The 19433-nt window shown below is 39.2% G+C and overlaps 1 protein-coding gene across 1 annotated transcript in view; it reads right to left on the bottom strand.

Moving 5' to 3' along the window:
- ADAMTSL3 (ADAMTS like 3) overlaps positions 1–19433 on the bottom strand; it is a 366781-nt gene that overhangs the window by 174701 nt on the left and 172647 nt on the right. Inside the window, exons 8-9 of the mRNA XM_087429032.1 lie at positions 17448–17522; positions 9693–9850 (exon numbers count right to left, since the gene is read on the bottom strand). Of these exons, the coding sequence (XP_087285158.1) occupies positions 9693–9850; positions 17448–17522 (233 nt within the window). The remainder of the gene's footprint in view (positions 1–9692; positions 9851–17447; positions 17523–19433) is intronic.

Below are 19433 nucleotides of genomic sequence, written 5' to 3'. Positions count from 1 at the left end.
TACATTAAAAAGACCCTACACCATGATCAAGGGGGATTTATTCCAGCAATGCAGGGATAGTTCAACATCCACAAAACAATAAACGTGATGCACCACATTAGAAAATGAAGACTAAAAATCACATGATCATCTCAATGGATGCAGAGAAAGCATTTGACAAAATACAGCATCTATTTACAATAAAAACTCTGAATAAAATGGGGATAGAAGGAAAGTACCTCAACAAATAAAGGCCATATATGACAAACCCACAGCTAATATCATCCTCAGTGGTGAAAAACTGAAAGCTATCCCTCTAAGAATAGGAACCAGACAAGGAAACCCACTTTCACCACTCCTATTTAACATAGTATTGGAAGTCTTAGCCAGAGGAATCAGTCAAGAAAAAGAAATAGGGCCGGCCCCGTGGCTTAGCGGTTAAGTGCGCGCGCTCCGCTGCTGGCGGCCCGGGTTCGATCCTGGGCGCGCACCAACGCACCGCTTCTCTGGCCATGCTGAGGCCGCGTCCCACATACAGCAACTAGAAGGACATGCAACTATGACATACAACTATCTACTGGGGCTTTGGGGGAAAAAATAAATAAATAAAATTATAAAAAAAAAAAAAAGAAATAAAAGGGATCCAAATTGGAAAGGAAGAAGTGAAACTGTCACTATTTGCAGATGACATGACTTTATATATAAAAAACCCTAAAGAATCCACCAAAAAACTTTTAGAAATAATAAATGAATATGGTAAAGTTGCAGGATACAAAATTAACATACAAAAATCAGTTGCTTTTCTATACACTAACAACGAAATAGCAGAAAGAGAAATTAAGAATACAATCCCATTTACAATAGCAACAAAAAGAATAAAATACCTAGGTATAAACTTAACCAAAGAGGTGAAAGATCTGTACATTGAAAACTATAAAACATTGCTGAAAGAAATTGACGAAGACAGAAAGGAATGGAAAGACATTCCATGCTCTTGGATTGGAAGAATTAACATAGTTAAGATGTCCATACTTCCTAAAGCAATCTATAGATTCAATGCAATCCCTATCAAAGTTCCAACAACATTTTTCACAGAAATAGAGCAAAGAATCCTAAAATTTATATGGAACAACAAAAGACCCCAAATAGCCAAAAGAATCCTGAGAAAAAACAACAACGCTGGAGGTATCACACTCCCTGATTTCAAAATATACTACAAAGCTCTAGTAACCAAAACAGCATTGTACTGGCACAAAAACAGACACACAGATCAATGGAATAGAATTAAGAGCCTAGAAATAAACCCACACATCTACGGACAGCTAATTTTCAACAAGGGAGCCAAGAACATACAATGGAGAAAGGGAAGTCTCTTCAATAAACAGTGTTGGGAAAACTGGATAGCCACGTGCAAACAAATGAAAGTAGACCATTATCTTACACCATACAGAAAATTAACTGAAAATGGATTAAAGACTTGAACGTAAGACCTGAAACCATGAAACTTCTAGAAGAAAACATCGGTAGTATGCTCTTTGACATGGGTCTTAGCAACATGTTTTCAAATACCATGTCTGACTGGGCAAGAGAAACAATAGAAAAAATAAACAAATGGGACTACATCGAACTAAAAAGCTTCTGCACAGCTAAGGAAACCATTAACAAAATGGAGAGACAACCTAACAATTGGGAGAAGATATTTGCAAACCATATATCTGATAAGGGGTTAATCTCCAAAATATATAAAGAACTCATACATCTCAACAACAAAAAAACTAACAACCCAATTAAAAACTGGGCAAAAGACCTGAACAGACATTTCTGAAAAAAAGATGTACAGATGGCCAACAGGCACATGAAAAGATGTTCGACATCATTAACTATCAGGGAAATGCAAATCACAACTACAATGAGATATCACCTCACGCCCGTCAGAATGGCTACAATTAAGAACACAGGAAACAACAAGTGTTGGAGAGGACGTGGAGAGAAGGGAACTCTCATACACTGCTGGTGGGAGCGCAAGCTGATGCAGCCACTATGGCAAACAGTATGGAGATTCCTCAAAAAATCAAGGATAGAACTACCATATGATCCAGCTATTCCACTGCTGGGTATTTATCCAAAGAACATGAAAACACGAATGCATAGAGATACATGCACCCCAGTGTTCATTGCAGTGTTATTCACAATAGCCAAGACTTGGAAGCAACCTAAGTGCCCATCAAGGGACAAATGGATAAAGAAGATGTGGTACATCTACACAACGGAATACTACTCAGCCATAAGAAATGATGAAACCCAGCCATTTGTGACAACATGGATGGACATTGAGGGTATTATACTAAGCGAAATAAGTCAGAGGGAGAAGGTCAAATACCGTAGGATCACACTCATAAGTAGAAGATAAAAACAACAACAAACACATACAAACAGAAATTGGATTGGTGGTTACCAGAGGGGAAGGTGGAAGGGAGGAGGGCAAAAGGGATGATTAGGCTCGTGTGTGTGGTGATGGATTGTAATTAGTATTTGGGTGGTGAACATGATGTAATCTATGCAGAAATAGAAGTATAATGATGTACATCTGAAATTTATATAATGGTATAAACCAATGTTACTGCAATAAAACAAAACAAAAAAAAGAATTTAGCTCTAAGAGTTAAAATTTAATACCAAAATAAATCCATGTCAAGAGAAAGGTAAGAAACAAAAATACCACACCTTCTTTATCCATTCTTCCATTGATGGACACTTAGGTTGTTTCCATGCCTTGGCTATTGTCAATAATGCTGCAATGAACATGGGGGTGTAGATAGCTTTTCAACATAGTGATTTCATTTCCTTCAGATATATACCCAGAAGTGGAATTGCTGAATTATATGGTAGTTCTATTTTTAATTTTTTGAGGAAGCTCCATACTGTTTTCCATAGCGGCTGCACCAATTTACATTCCCACCAATAGTGCACAAGGGTCCCCTTTTCTTCACATCCTCACTAGCACTTGTTATCTCATGTCTTTTTGATAATAGCCATTCTAATAGGTGTGAGGTGATATCTCATTGTGGGTTTGATTTGCCTGATGACTGGTGATGTTGAGCACCTTTTCATGTACCTGTTGGCCATTTGCATGTCTTCTTTGGAAAAATGTCTATTCAGTTCCTCTGCCCATTTTTTTTGGTAATAACATAATTCTGAAAAAAAAAATCAATCTAGCCATATATTTTCCTCAAGCTACACACTACCTGTAGCTTGAATTTATAATATTAATGAAATTTTATTCAATTGTAGTTCTCCACATTGTCACTTTAAAAGGCAATGTAATTGTTTAGAGGTTTATTAATATAAAAATATCTTCAAGTGTCATTAAAATATGATGCAGTGTTATTCTTCCTTGGAAAAAGTCCCTGTTATCACCATTGAGAATAACTGAGTATTTTAAGAGAATTTTAATCCCAAGAAGGAGCTTATATTTGGATATTTGTTCTTCAGATTCCAAGAACACTAGCATTATATTGTATTCTTTCAGAGAGCAAAATAGGCAAAATAGGAGATAAAAGATTGTGTCTTTAAAATAAATGAAAATTACTAACTAAATATATCATGCTCTTTCCTCCAATACTAAAAACTTTAGAAAAATAAAGTTACTTCAATCTGCAGGGATCTTTTTCTCCCCAAAGGTTTTCTTTTTGCCTTTGTGTTTTGTGACTAAGCAGCAGAGCTGTGACCAGCGCTCCCTCTGTAGCAGATGATGGCGCAGGTGCAGTTCCTTCTTTCCCTGGAATGCTCTGACCTACCTCACAGGCCCCCTCCTGACCAGGCAGGGAGGGGCGACCTGAACGGAGTCAGTCCTATGCACTCAGGCTGGTTCAGTGAGTGAAGGCTCTCTCGTTCGGGGCTACAGTCTCCGGTGGGCAGATGTCCAGGCTTCAGCTGTCCTCTCCTTCAGTCTCATCTTCTCTACGGCCGTTTTCGGCCTAGGACCTCACAGAGGAGGGAAAGGAAGGAGGGCGTGGATCCATGGGTGAAGGTCCTCCTCCTGTCCTTGGGCCCGCAGCCGCGTCCCCTGCCCCTCTGGTGACTGGGGGGCCCGCAGGGAGCTTCAATGCCAGGGAACTCGGCTGTGTTCTTTCCTGGCCGGGGGCTAGCAGACTCCTTTGGTGCTGCAGCTTCTCTGTGGTGTGGCCAGGACTCCTCTCCGAGCCCTGGCCTGGCTTCCAGTCCCTGACCTAGGGAGACCTGGTGCTTTATTGTCCAAGCCAGGACGCTTCTGAGAGGGAAAGGAGGAGCTGCTAATAACTAAGCCAGGGCCCCAGGCATAAACTGGGTCCTTTCTGAACAAACCAGGATGTAGGGTCACTGCTCTTTATCCCTCAGCTACACAGTCATTTTGCCCCCACCACGTCCACCCCTCTAAGGTTGACCAGCCAAGAATACATGGAATTTTCTAGGTGCCTTCCATGCCACATGGGAGCTGAGGGAGATTCCGCGGGCTAAGCTCAGACTCAATCTGTGACTAAACATTTCATGACACCAATGCCAACTTCATTCCGAGGTAGCTTCCCCAGGTTGCTGTGGATGGAGATGGGCACCCTATGAGGCATTTTCCTCTTACAGATCTAAGTGAAAAGTGGAGCTTTTGGCTTTGAAACCTCCTTAATATGCTTTTCTGCTCTGGAGAGTGCCTGCATCAATATAACGTCTCATTGCCTTGCTTCCTCCACCTTGTCTCCTCTTTCCTTCTTTTACCCACAATCCCCCAAGGCAGAGGGAGCAGACTCTCCACATCCTCTCTGGACTTTCGTTACAGTGTAACTCCTCCTGAGGGTAGAATGCTGAGGACACTAACCCCACGGCTCAGCCTCACTGGCAGAAGGGGTATCCCCTCTATACTGCAGAAGAAATGCTTTGATTTAGTCCCCCAAGCTTGTCCCTTGAAATGTTATGGGAACTAAATCAATTTATAAAAAGTCTTCTCTCTCTCCATAAGCCTGACTTTCAAGACAAAGTCTAAACTAAAAAAAAAAATTTTTTAAACTTACCTAGATAATGAAAAGTTGACTGTTAATGCTCGCTCTCTGTGTTCGTGCTAACAACAGCACAGTCACCAACCACTACCTTCAACTCCCCAGGGAGGCAGGGGAGGTGGTCACGGACACATAACGGCCAAAGGAAAACATACGTTAATGTTTACAAAAGTATATCACTCTGTTGGATGAGGAAAATGACTTTACAACAACGAAAAGAAAAAGAATTCAAATTCAACTACCTTACTTGGCCACTTCAAAACAATTTCTAAAATTTATGTAATAGAGTTTTATATAAAACTCTGCTTTTGTTATACATGTGTATACATTAACACATATAATTTAGCTGTGATTTCTAGTAATGACTAGAGCAGTATTTGAATTGCTTTAACCAAGAAATTCCCCTCAACAGACCATAACACACTAAAATATCGTGTGATATTTGAAAAGCTTCTACCTTTGTGGTGAGTGGCAAACACTGAGGATGAGATGGGATTCTGACTGTGAGGCAGGACGAAATAGGTAAATTTTCTTTTCTGTTGGCACTGTTATGGGTTAGATTGTGTTCCTCCCCCAAAATATGTTCAAGTCCTAACCCACAGTACCTCAGAATGCGATCTTATTTGGAAATAGGGTCTTTGCAGATCTAGTCAAATTAAGATGAGGTCACTAGGGTGGGCCTAATCGAATACGACTATGTCCTTGTAAAAAGGGGAACGTGGACACAGAGGCAGGCATGCACAGACGGAAGACAGTGTGAAGACAAAAGAAGACTGCTTGAGGACACAAGAAGCGAGGAGAGGGGCATGAAACAGATTCTTCCTCACAGCATTCAGAAGGAACCAACCCTGCCCACACCTTGATTTTGGACTTTTAGTCTCCAGAACTGTGAGACAATAAATGCTCTATACTTAAACTTAAACAAATGCTTGTTGTTTAAGTCACCCAGTTTGTGGTACTTTGTTACAGGAGCCCCAGGAAACTAACACAAGCACTGACTCTAAAAACTGTCTTGCTGTGTTTGAAACACCTGTGAATCTATAAATTTAGCCACTGCCTGCATCACATTGCAAGGCTATAACCTGTTCTTTGAGAGAAAGGAAAACAAGCAGTTTCAGATCCTCTCATCTCTGAACAAGTTAGATGTACCACAATATCTCCCCAGAATGAAGAGAGACTCTGTAGGTGGAGAACATTGACTATATCTAGAGCTGAGCTTGGAGGAAACTGAAGACAGAGGCTCACACAGCTGAAAACTAGGAAAAGCAATCAGAAGACATTTTCCTAGAGTAACACAAAATGTCTGAATGAAAGCAAGATGATAGACAACTGGCATAAAAAGGAAGCTTTCAAACCATGATGAAGAGGAACTCTTTTTCCCCCTGAAGACGGATGTATGTTTTAAAAGAGGGGAAAAGCCACCAGCAATCATTAAAAATAGTTAATCATGGAAAGAGATGTCTTTATCAAAACCATTTAATTTTACTTTATTAGATTATTCTCATAGGCATAGACTTAAAATTGATAGTCACAAATATCTACGCACAGATGCAAATGTTCAGTAAATCTTCACTGAAAGGATAGTGCCTGTCTTGCCGTCCAATCAACAAGGCACACAGCATCCACTGGATCGACTCTCTACTGCTCCCTGGTGGCAACATGCACACATTGAAGAAGCAAAATAAGAATACTTAGGGGCTCTAATGCCAAGTACACGTGACTCAGTAGTGCTGCGACAAGGGTCATCCATGAGAAACAGATCATTCAGGAAAACAAGACTATATAGTGAGGAATCCATTGGGAAGAAGAAAAAGTGCCATTTTCAAGAATGGTCCAATCATGAAAATATAGCTTCTTTAAGAGTAGATAAAAGCAGTTTTTGTCTCACTGGTGCAGGGTACAGTAGTTTTCAACAGGCCACTTATTTAAAGTCCATGGAATAAGGTCTGTTCTATGAACTATATGAAGGAGTGTGCCTCTCTTTATCTCGGCTCACCCACAACTGTGGGAAATTAGCACTGAGGGGGCAGAGCTGGTCTTCACTCCCTCATTCTCTCTCAGGTTGAAGCAGCTCTTCCCCTGTTAGACCAGCTGCTTTTGGTAGATTGGGATGAAAGAGATACAGTGAAACACACAGCTGACCACCATCAAAGACGTCATACAGCCTTTTAACCTCCCACTCAAAGTACAGCCATTACTTGATTGCCTGATGGCTTGGGATGAGATGAATGGAAGAAAAGACTTCCTTATCTTACCAGCGATGCAGAGTGGGCAATACTAGTGTCCCAAGCAAAAAAAAAAAAAAAAAATGAACCAATGGAAAAGAATATTTCCTAGAAACCCACATTATTTGGACAAGCTTGTAAGTCAGGGAAAAACAACATCAGAGTCATTCTTGCTTCACCACAGTGTCTCCAATTTGCCAAATTCTCACCCCCTAAGCACACCACATCCAGGAAAGAAAATGGCTGTAGGCGTTAAGACAAGGATCTATTTATGCATGAGTCAGACAGTCGTGTGTAACATTCTCTTTGATGAATATATATTTTAAAAAACCTTTTCAGTCAAGAGAGATCAAAGCTTTCCAGAAGTTGAAGTCAAAGCCCAGAATTGTCTATTAAATCTGAGAAAACCAGAACTCAGAGACAAGAAAATAGAAGACTGAGTACTAATTCAGACAGTGTCATCATGCTGCTAAAATGTATTCTATGAAGAGGTGAATACATAATTTGGGCAAGAAGGTGTAAAATAATTTTTAATTACACAAGTGATACATAACTGTATTCTTCTTTTTAAGAATTACTTTAAGTACTAGAATATTATAAGTAAAACTAAGATCACTTCCCCAAAACACATACCCCCTCTAAAGTAACCACTGTGTTTTCAGTTTGGAGTGTATCCTTCCAAATTTTAAAAAACAAAAAATGTACATACACATATACATATTTATATGTATGTGTGTGTATACACACACACTTGTAGAAATATATAGTTTATGTGTATATGTGTTTTTGAGCATGGTATCAATAAACAGTAGATATACTGCAACCAACAATATCTTGAAATGTTAACTTTGGCTATTTCTCCCATCCCATCATTGTACTAATGTCTCCTACTACGTCCGAGGTCTCCAAATAGACTCGAGAAAAATACAGATTCTCTGAGTAGGAATGAAAAGAGAATTTAAAAAAACAGTTTAGTGTGTGTGTGTGTGTGTGTGTGTGTGTGTGTGTAAATTCTTACTACTTGAGAATCAAATGGGAAAATCCTAAGGGGAGTGAGACAAGCACAGAATTTATGCATAACAAGAGCCCAGAAAAAGAGAATAGAAGGAAAGACAGATGACAATCATGGCTTCCCAAAAGCCTTCACAATGCTGCTGTCAAAAAACATTGGGTCGATGCTTTAAGGGTCTGAAAGAAGTCACTTAAACATCTATGCATAGCAAGTGATGTCTATGAATGGCAACTTAAATGTCTACTAATGGCAACAAACACTTACCATGCCTTTAATATTTGGGACACAATAGGGAGTGGTGTGGACCATGGCAAACTAGAGAGAGTACCCTGATGACAGGGTAGCTGTTACACACCTGCAGCCAATTATTGCTATGGCAAAGTGCAACCTAGTTGTCAGATCTTCTCATTTTTAAAGAGAAGCAGAAATAACCTGGTATTTTTATCAAAAAATCTTTTGATTTTTAAATGTTGACCATTTAAAATCCAAAGTTTCAAAACAACAACAACATGATGCAGGCTAACTCTTGGCTGGTCATACTGCAGGCTGAATTGGGACCACATGGTATCAGTTTGCAACACTCATCTAACTCCATACATATTTCTCTGCTGGCACAACCCACATCTCAATGAAACATTCTTTGACAAATTAATATATGGTACACAGAGAGTTCTTTTGAAGGTACTGGGTCTTTTCATAGGTAAAGATATCCTTGGCAATTAGGACTATTTTCTTTCTTCCATTTCTATTTTGGAATAAGTTTCTGAAAAGGGATAGGACAAATCTACCTGTTGAAATACCTTTTTCTTCTCATTTCTTAGGATTTTCAATTTTATCAGAATTTCACATTGTGTCACCTTGGAAATATATTGGCCATTACATTTCACATTCTCTGAGTTAGGGAAGATGCCCCAGATTTACCCAGAGAGGGGACACAGGCTCATGGTTACAAGGAAGAAGAATTCTTCTGAGGGTACCAAGGGTACCTTGTGACAGGTGCCCAGACAAGTGTCCATTATGAGACATTATCTGGGGAAACAAAAAAGGAGGGTAAGGAATAAGCCTCTGTGTTCTCTGCTCTCCTCCCCAAAGAGAACACGTATGACAGCACGGTGCTGGTTCAGGACATGGAGCATTTAACCACTGATCATTCTCACCAAACTCTATCTAGAGCTTTAACATTGAACACAGTAACTAGAGGTTATAAATACAAAAACAATATTTCCCCCATAGACATGAAGTTTGTTTCTTAACTATTGGAGTTTAGGAGCAGAAACTTGAGAGAGAAGAACAATTCTTAGGAGTCAACTCCAAGATGAAAATACTAATGATGCATGCTGTGTGTAAAAACAATCATTGGTGACATCCTGCTGAACAAACTTATTGTTTTTAAAATTCAAGAAATTCTGGGCTTCGGATGCATGATGATTGTGAAGAGGATCATCCTACCTTGAAGATGAAATCAGCCATCAGAGGTCCTGGAATCTTGAAGGTTTGCCGCTCTGAGCCCCTCTGAAATTCAACTGTTGTGTTTTCTACAACAAAAACTCCAGGGCTGTTAAAGCTGTGTTCTCCTTTGTTTCCTTGAAGTGTTTTTGATTCAATAACTAAAATTAAAAAATAAAATTTAAACGAGAGAACTACCGTTTTTTGAGATATAATTGACATATATTAGTTTCAGGTGTACAACATGAGTCAATATTTGTATATACTGCAAAATGATCATCATAATAAGTCTAGTTAACATCAAGCACCACATATAGTCACAAATATTTTTTTCTTGTGGTGAGAACTTTGAAGATCTAATCTCTCAGCAACTTTCAAATATACAATACAGTTTTATTAACTATAGTTTCCATGCTGTACATTACATGCCCATGACTTATTTATTTTATAACTGGAAGTTTCTGCCTTTTGACTCCCTTCACCCATTTCACCCACCCCCCCACCTCCTGCCTCTGGCAACCACCACTCTGTTCTAAACGAGAGAACTACCTTAAAAGTACTGTATTTCAGAAAGACATTTTACTACATATAATAGCATGTGATATCAACACAATATCAATACATCCACTCAGTTTACAAACATTGATTCGTATTGATGGAATAAATATGTAAGCTTTTTAGTTGCCCATATAAAGGAGATAACAAGGGTGCTAGGTCGAATTAAGTCTACTCAATTCTTTGAAGCCATTTCTACCATAAGGGGAAGGAGAAAATGTCGCTTTCTTTATATTTTTTCATGATGTAGCTATGGTACTCATTTTATTACCTATACAGAGATCTTAAACCTAGTCTTTTATTTAGACAAAACCACAATGAATCTTGAATTTGCTTTTTTTTTAAAAAAAAAAACACTTTATTTTGAAATAATTATAGATTCACAGGAAGTTGCAAAAATAGTAGAGAGGTCCTGGGTACATTTCATCCAGTTTTACCCAATGGTTACATCTTATATAACTATAGTACAATATCAAAACCAGGAAATTGACATTGGTACAACGTGCACATATAATCCTATGCCATTTTATCACACATCACCACAATCAAAACACAGAACTTGTCCATCACCACAAAGAGCTCCCTCGTGCATGCGACCCCTTTATTCACATTTGCTGTTATAGGAAAAGAAGTGCTTTCAGAGGTTCTACAGAAAAATGACTGCTGACAGTTTAACCAAAATAGCATTTCTACTTTAAGTGATTTCTTTCTTTCCCCATTTTTTTTCTTTTATTTCACAAATGTCACCATACTTAGTGAACCTGGTCTCAGGCTGAGAGAGGCAATAATAGAAACAAAATACACAGCAGGAGGCTGGGGCGCCTGCATTTCTGGCCCGAGCTCTATCCCTAACTCACTGTCTTGGGGTTTCATTGCCTCATTTCCAAAATGAGGAGTCAGAGCAGACAATCTCCAGTGTCCTCCTCTACTCTGAAACCTATACTTGACTCATTGGTACTCAACGGTTCTTTAACCATCTGGAACAAAGGACACGCTAGAACTCGAACCCCATTCAGACTCAAACTTAAAAATGTACAGCTGGTGGGCCGGCCCCGTGGCTTAGCGGTTAAGTGCGGGCACTCCGATGCTGGCGGCCCAGGTTCGGATCCAGGGCGCGCACTGACGGACGCGCACTGACGCACCGCTTCTCTGGCCATGCTGAGGCCGTGTCCCACATACAGCAACTAGAAGGATGTGCAACTATGACATACAACTATCTACTGGGGCTTTGGGGGAAAAATAAATAAATAAAATTATTTAAAAAAAAAAAATGTACAGCTGGTAAAACACAACAAGATGGCCCAGCATCAGGGGCTGCAATCCACATGCTGCTGTGCTGCGGCTGTTTCCTTTGCTGGGTTTCTCTCTGCCTCTGGAGCGGCTGCAGGAATTCAAGCGCTCTGGACAGACTGCATAACAGGCACTAGGAGACATCCCTGATTATCCCTGACAGGCAGGCTGGGAACTTTTCTGGGAAAATTCAAAGGCTGGACAGGAGCTACTTGATCTGCAGGAGTCATTAGCAGTTGAAGAATAATGCTGGCTACTCTCAGGCACACAAAACCCCAACCACTTTGGCCCTGATCTTCATGACCGCAGTAGATTTTTGGAAAGTGTGAGATTAAATTCATTTCCTAGTTCCAATGAAGATATAAAACTGAGTGTTATACAGCAAGTTGTCAGTAAAAGTGAGATGGGAAACTGGAGAGAGTAAGAAGGCCCTACACTGGATGAATTAGCCCTCTAAAGGAACGGAGGAAAAACAGTGAGCACTCAGGCAATATCAAAACACAAAATGAAGTTGGATGAAATCATCCTCATAGAAGGCATGCAAAATACCGAGTTTCTAGACTGAGATTTAGCCTGCAATTACTTGATTAAATTCGAATAGTGTGCAATGGATTCCGCGGCTGTGTTAGGGTAGTAATTGCTTTACCACTGCGCGAACCTTCTGGATCACAGCTTTCCAAGTTTCACCGGGATGCAGAGTTATGGCAGGGGGTGTCAGAATCTGGGAACGCGATCTGGGAGGAAGGGACGACCAACATGACATCCATCCTCTAAAGCAAAGGCCAGCGTTTCTATTAGTTTTGTTTTGGTGTTTTGTTTTTTAGTGTTGAGTCTATTCCATTACTTCGACAGTGTCCAAAATCTTAAGCGACAAAGATAAGAGAACGCAAGGAGCAAAACCACCTTTCGACTGCATGTGAATTACCCAAACCATGCTTCTCCTCCACTGAACCATACGCTTATCATAAAATATCTTTACTCCAATTATCTCAAAAGGCTTCCAGCTCTCTAGGTAACAAACACTGGCTGCATACATAGAAGGTAGAAAGCAGATGTTCTGAGTTCAATTGTATGAATGAGTCAAAAGTGGGTAAATAGAGACAGGGGAAGTGATGTGTTGAAGGTGGCGTTTACAAATGCTAACGATTCTGATAATCCAGATTGACAAAGCCACTGTGATGAATCCACAGGGAGGCGGAAGTTGTCATTTTTATGTCAACCTGCTTCTCCTTAGTGTCCGTGCCTCTTAAAATAAATGACAGAAAAGAAGTTTGTGAAAATCAACAATGTGGATGACGTGTTGACTTACGGATATGTTTATTAAGTTTTTATTGATTTCTAGCATTCCTATATATTCATTGCAGCCCCATGTTGTGATAATGTGCGATTCATGGCTCCTGAGAACTGCATACACAAGCCCTTTGGTTCTCAAAGTTCTTGCTAACCCCTCTGTAGTTTCCGCAGCAAGATGGCTAGTGGTGCTGGGTGGAGACCCCCAGGAAGCCTATAAGCATCCCACCACTATGAAGGTCAGAGGGTAGGAGCCTCCTTTCCTACTGCCCACTGCTGACATCTTTCTCCTCTCCAGGCTTAATATGGTGGGGAGCTTGCAGAGAAGGGTTGAGGAAGAGATGATATGTAGCCTCAAACAGATAAAAATAGAATCAGAAATCAAGACCCTCTTAAATCCCCAAATCTTCACAACTCAAGTCTATAATGATGCCTTTAAACATTTTGATCCATACTAGTTATTTTTAAAAGAAATGATGACTAGAAAGATGATGAATGCTTCTAATTGCTTCTAGTTGAAGGGCTTGCACTGAGAAGTATCAGTCCAGGCTTCTTTCAAAAGAGGCAGGGTCATGCTAGTCATCCCCAAGAGGTCTCCTTAAATTCCAAGAAGGCCACGAAAGTATTGTTAAGGTAAACATGTCATGAGTGGGTAGCTCAGCTAACTTAGTTATGAACACATCACACTTATACTTAGAGTAGAGTTGTATTTTACAGGGTGTGCACACTTGATGCAGCATCCATTTCTTTTGATTGGTCATTATGTACAAAGTCTATGTTTATATTTATACATCTCTATAAATAGTCATCAAACGGGATTTAGAGGACAAAACAAACACACAAACTATTCTTCCAATTGATAATGGAGGTTTTCAGTTTATGGCATTTTGGCTTCTCAAGTTTATTGCTAGTCAAACACATTTAATGCTGCAATTTTGCTACAATAAAATCTCTTTTGTAGGAATCCTCTTATTGCTTACATTTTTGAAGGGATGCACTATTGGGAAATTTGGAGCTGTGTACTTGCTATAATGCTGGGGCCAGGCCTGGGACAGGACTGGAAATTCAGGATCGAAACACCTGTAGGCAGCACGTTAAGATGGACAGTCTGCAATTACATTCCATTCCACAGCAAAGAGATTGACATTAACGTTACTGGATGTTCTCAGTGCTTAATAATGCAGGCTTTTGGAGGGTTGCAGTTAATACGGATCTTAAAAGAATGATATATCTTTGTTAAAAATAAAAATTAAGAAAACAGTTATATAAATCAAGAAAATAAAACCGCTTCTATATTTAGATGTTCAGAAATGTTAACTAAGTCCTCTGTAAACGAAGCCAGTTCTATTCATCAGCAGAGAAGGATAACTTTCAGAAACACTTCTATAGCCAAATGGGAGATTGTTCAGAAGCAGAAATATTCCAAGCAACAGACCTTTCACCTTTGGAGAAATCAGAACTTTTTTTTTTTTTTATGAGGAAGATCAGCCCTGAGCTAACATCTGTGCTAATCCTCCTCTTTTTGCTGAGGAAGACCGGCTCTGAGCTAACATCTATTGCCAATCCTCCTCCCTTTTTTTCCCCAAAGCCCCAGTAGATAGTTGTATGTCATAGTTGCACATCCTTCTAGTTGCTGTATGTGGGAAGCGGCCTCAGCATGGCCGGAGAAGCGGTGCGTTGGTGCGCGCCTGGGATCCGAACTCTGGCTGCCAGTAGCGGAGCGCGTGCACTTAACCGCCAAGCCACGGGGCCCCGAAATCAGAACGTTTTTGAGCCCTGTTCTTGGAACACTTCCAGTTTTGAGTATAAAGTTATATTTAATATGCCAGAACATATATGCATGTACATGAACATTTTGCCTCAAAGTATTCAGCTTTACTTATTCTGTTTACTGTCTACTTATCCTGTTTTTAGAACTTATAAAACTATTTTCAGAGCTGAATTTTTGGGAACTGCCTTTAGTATCATGAGAAAATCAGGCCCAGACACTGCATATTTTTTGTTTTTTAAAACATGTTTTTGATATGGCATAAAATTCACATACCATAAAATTTGGCCATGTAAAATGTAGTATAAGGGCCGGCCCTGTGGCTTAGCGGTTAAGTGCACGTGTTCTGCTTCTGGCGACCCGGGTTCGGATCCCGGGCACACACCCACGCACCACTTGTCCAGCCATGCTGAGGCAGCGTCCCACGTACAGCAACTAGAAGGATGTGCAACTATAACATACAACTACCTACTGGAGCTTTCGGGAGAAAAAAGGCAAAAAAAAAGGAGGAGGATTGGCAATAGATGTTAGCTCACGGCTGGTCTTCCTCACAAAAAAAAAAAAAAAAAATGTAGTATAATGGTTTCAGTATATTCACAGAGTTGTGCAACCATCACCATTTCCTAAGTTTAGAACATTTTTGTCGTCCCAGTAAGAAATCTCACACCCAGTAGCAGTCACTCCCCTCATTGCCCCCAAGTCCAACCTACCCCAGCCCTAGGCAACCAGCAGTCCACTTTCCGTCTCCATAGATCCGCCAACTCTGGACATGTCATACAAACGGAATCACAGAATGTGTGGCCTTTCGCAACTGGCTTCTTTCACTAAGCATGATGTTTTCAAGGATCAGCTGTGTTGCGGCATGTGTCAGTACTTCACTCTTTGTTATAGCTAAACAATATTACACACATGCCACATTTTATTTATCCTTGCATCGGCTGATGGATATTACGGCTATTATGATTTATGCTGCTATGAATATTCAGCACTTCATATTTTTTCATTCAAAATGGTATTTAACAATGTAATTACTCAAATGATTCACAAAATTTAGATCTGAATGATTTTTAACTGTTTTCAAAAATCAAGTTTGCATTTACAAGGATGAAGATTTACTCTCATCAAGAGCTGTGGGCTTTAAGCCATTTAAAAAAGAAGCTTGAAAATGTTTTGTCTCCCACAACCACTTTAAGTGTAAAAAATGCAGTGGCAATACAAAGTTTGTAGCCTTTCCAATAAAGGTTTATTAAACAAAAAAAAATGTTTTGATGTTTCATTACAGAGAAAGCCTTGAAAGAAGTAACCATTATGTGGCTTTATTTCTTTAAACTAAAATACTAAAATATTAGTATTTTAAATACTAAATATTTAAACTAAATATTTAAATACTAAATAAATATTTAAATACTAAAATATTTAAACTAAAATACTAAAATATTAAAGAAATCAGTCACACTCTTCTAGTCATAATTCCTACAATAAAGTTAAGGGTAAAAAAAATAGTGGTTAAGTTCAGCGCACTCTGCTTCGGCAGCCCAGGCTTGTGGGTTCCTGGATCCCGGGCGTGGACCTACGCCACACATCAGCCATGCTGTGGTGGCGACTAACATACAAGATAGAGGAAGACTGGTTAGCTCAGGGCTAATCTTCCTCAAGCAGAAAGAGGAAGATTGGGAACAGATGTTAGCTCAGGGGAGTCTTCCTCAGGAAAAAAAAAGGCTTTGCAATAACTGTGCACCCCCACTATCACAAAGATATCCTCTTGCTTCCCTAATTTAGGTCACAACGTACTACAGAATCTCTTGTTTTTCAAAATTTTAATCTACATCATTGGTGACCTTAAACATTTTTATTTAAACATTTTGATATAAACTTTTCTCAAAGGACATTTCTGGTTGGAATATTAGCTCTGGGTCCAAAATATACAAACACACACACACTTGTGCACACAGACACACATGCACACACACACAAACACACACACCTAAAAGCTACCAAAAATGTAGGATGCTTCTGGCCCTGAGAAATTTTAATGATTTAAAATCTAAGATGGTGGCTCAGGAAAAAAAAATGGCAAAATATGTAGCACTTTAACCCAGTGGACCTTGATTTTTATGGCTTTAAAATAGTTATAAATAGTGTTTTGTATTTTTTATGGAAAGAAAGAGCTGAATACAGTAAGCTTCTTCAAGGCCAGGGGGCCAGTCTTGGCAGAAATCCATTTTTTATTGAAAAAGATTAAGAAAGTCCTGCCTGTGGCCACCTTGGGGTGACTTTGGGAGAGAAGGAGACAAACTTTGGTATTTCCAGTTTCTTTAGGTCCTAGGAGACCAGAAAAACTAAAACAGGGGATGCCATCCGACTTTGGCCAAAGGAACAATACAATTGTAATCCTCTATTGTTTCAAACTCTCAGTATTCTGGGAAACCAGAGTTTTCTTTCAGGGCCCCCTAGACCTGAAGGTGTGATGTGCTGGCAAGAAAGCTTATACTTGTCAGCTATGTTCACTGATAGGGTTCTGTGTTTTAAATTTTGTTTTATTTTGTTTTGTTTTTTGTATCAAACTGCTGAAATCTCCAGAAGACTCTTGAATCCTAGATTACTCTCCACATAAAAATAGTTTATTTCACACACTACTTGATTTCCTCTCCCATAAGAGGATAAGTCCCAAACTGGTATATTACCCCATGGGGCCTGAGAACAGAAACATTCATGGTATAGATCATTCCCCTACTGATAGAGATCACTTCAAAGTGGTGGGCAAAATCCTTGAGATGATTAACACAAAGAAAGATGTTTTTTGGTTAAATAAATTTTCAGGAAATAAAAAAATGTTAAGATTGAATTCTACTTACAGAGATGTGCAGGTCCTTTCACTGTAATTCTCACACTTCGACTTCCCAAAGGAACAGCAATTACATTTTCTTCCCCTAGTAAAGAACACAAGACAAATATAGTAAAATAGGTGCACTAAAGGCCCATAAAATAAGCAAATCAATCAAAACTGGGGACATTTGCAAAGTGTTCTTAACTATATTTCATTTCCATCTTATAGTCAAGAAGTCTTTGGAAAGCACCTACTATGTATAAGGCATATTAATACCACTCACATAATTTTATTTAAATAACTTTTTAAATAACATTAAAGGAAAGTTTAAAACAAATGCACTGGCCTACCACCTCAACTGCCTTCGTTCCCCAGGCCTCATTCATGTGCTTTGATGGAGGTGGGGGGTGGGGCAGGGGGTCCACAGACTAGGCCTTCAGGCCAAATCTGGCCACATCCATCCATTTAAGTCTGCTTTTGCCCTACAAAGGCAGAGTTGAGTAGTTGTAAGAAACAATATGGCTCTCATAAAGCCTAATATATTTACTATCTGGCCCTTCACAGAAAAAAGTTTGATCATCTCTGGCCTAGATAATTACTGATAAATAAATGACAAACAATAGGATATATTGGAGCATATGAGGAAGCCATTTGGTGTAAAACTAATTCGGCCTGACCTTGTTTTTCCAAAAGGACCTGACTTGGCCTGGCTGTTGGGCAAGCATTGGATATCTGCTTTAAGCATTTGCTATGTCCCAAAGACAAGAACAAATGCCCTTAAGATAAAGTAACTTCCCCCACATTGGCATTTCCTTAAGGATAAGCATCTCTCTCTCTCTAGGCTAGGGAGGGACTGATTGCTGACCTGCTGTGACCACCCAGCTCAAGACCACAGACCTGCTACCTGCTGTGTTCATCAATTGCCGTGTAAATCGCTGGGCCAGCTAGGCAATCTCGTGACTGTTGTAAAAGGGACATTCCAATCACACATGATACATGCTCTTTGATGGCATATAACCCACTTCTTTCGTGCCCTTCCTTCCTTGAGGAAGGAAGGCCCCGGGCTAGTCCTCAGATCTGGCTCATAATAAACTCACCCCAATTTTGATTTATAGATTGGTTATGGATTATTTGCATCAACATTACCCAGGGGAAATCCCAGTCCTTGTGGAAGTCTTTTTCATGTTGTTGCATACTCTGAAATTAATTTTCATGATCACAAAATCATCTAAACTCGGATATGAAATTTTATCCCACTAGTCCCCTATTTGAACATTACTTCTATTATTAAATGATACTAGTACATTATCAATGATATATATTACTTCCAGCAGATGTTGTTTTTCATTTGTTTAGCTATCGAGAACAATTTTTTTGGATAAACTCTGGGGTGAAATTGATCAAAAGATGTCACTATATTTATTGACTAGTTTGTTAGTTTTTATTAAATAAAAATAGTTGATATTGAAAATTAGATAATGCAGGCAAAAAAGGCAAAATAAAACTATTTCCCATCCTACTGCCCAGAGATCATCACTTCTAACACTTCGATAAATACGCTTTCCAGATTTTTTGTTGTTTGTTCTTAATATACATACATGTAAAGGGAAACAATGAACACTACCTAAATGTACCCTATTATGGGAGAGGGTAAATAAACAGCAGTATATCCATACTAAGGAATACTCTACAACCGATAAAAGTAATGATAAGAAGCTATATGACTTGATGTGGAAAGAAGGCCAACATATATATTGATGAATAAAAAAATCAAGTTAAAAAACAATATATATAGTCAGTGATTTCTTGGATGGGACACCAAAAGCACAGGCAAAAAATGAAAAAAATAAATTGGAGTACATCAAGTTAAACTTTTGTGCATTAAAAGACACTATTAAAACAGTAAAAAGGCAACCCACAGAATGGGAGAAAATATTTGCAAATCACATATTGTATAAAGGGTTAATATCCAGAATATATAAAGAACTCCTACAACTCAACAACAACAACAGCA

Source organism: Ceratotherium simum, chromosome 3 (assembly GCF_057802395.1).
Source record: "Ceratotherium simum simum isolate JZ-2026a chromosome 3, ASM5780239v1, whole genome shotgun sequence".
NCBI classification, from domain to species: Eukaryota; Metazoa; Chordata; class Mammalia; order Perissodactyla; family Rhinocerotidae; genus Ceratotherium; species Ceratotherium simum.
This window is presented reverse-complemented; position numbering and strand designations above follow the sequence as displayed.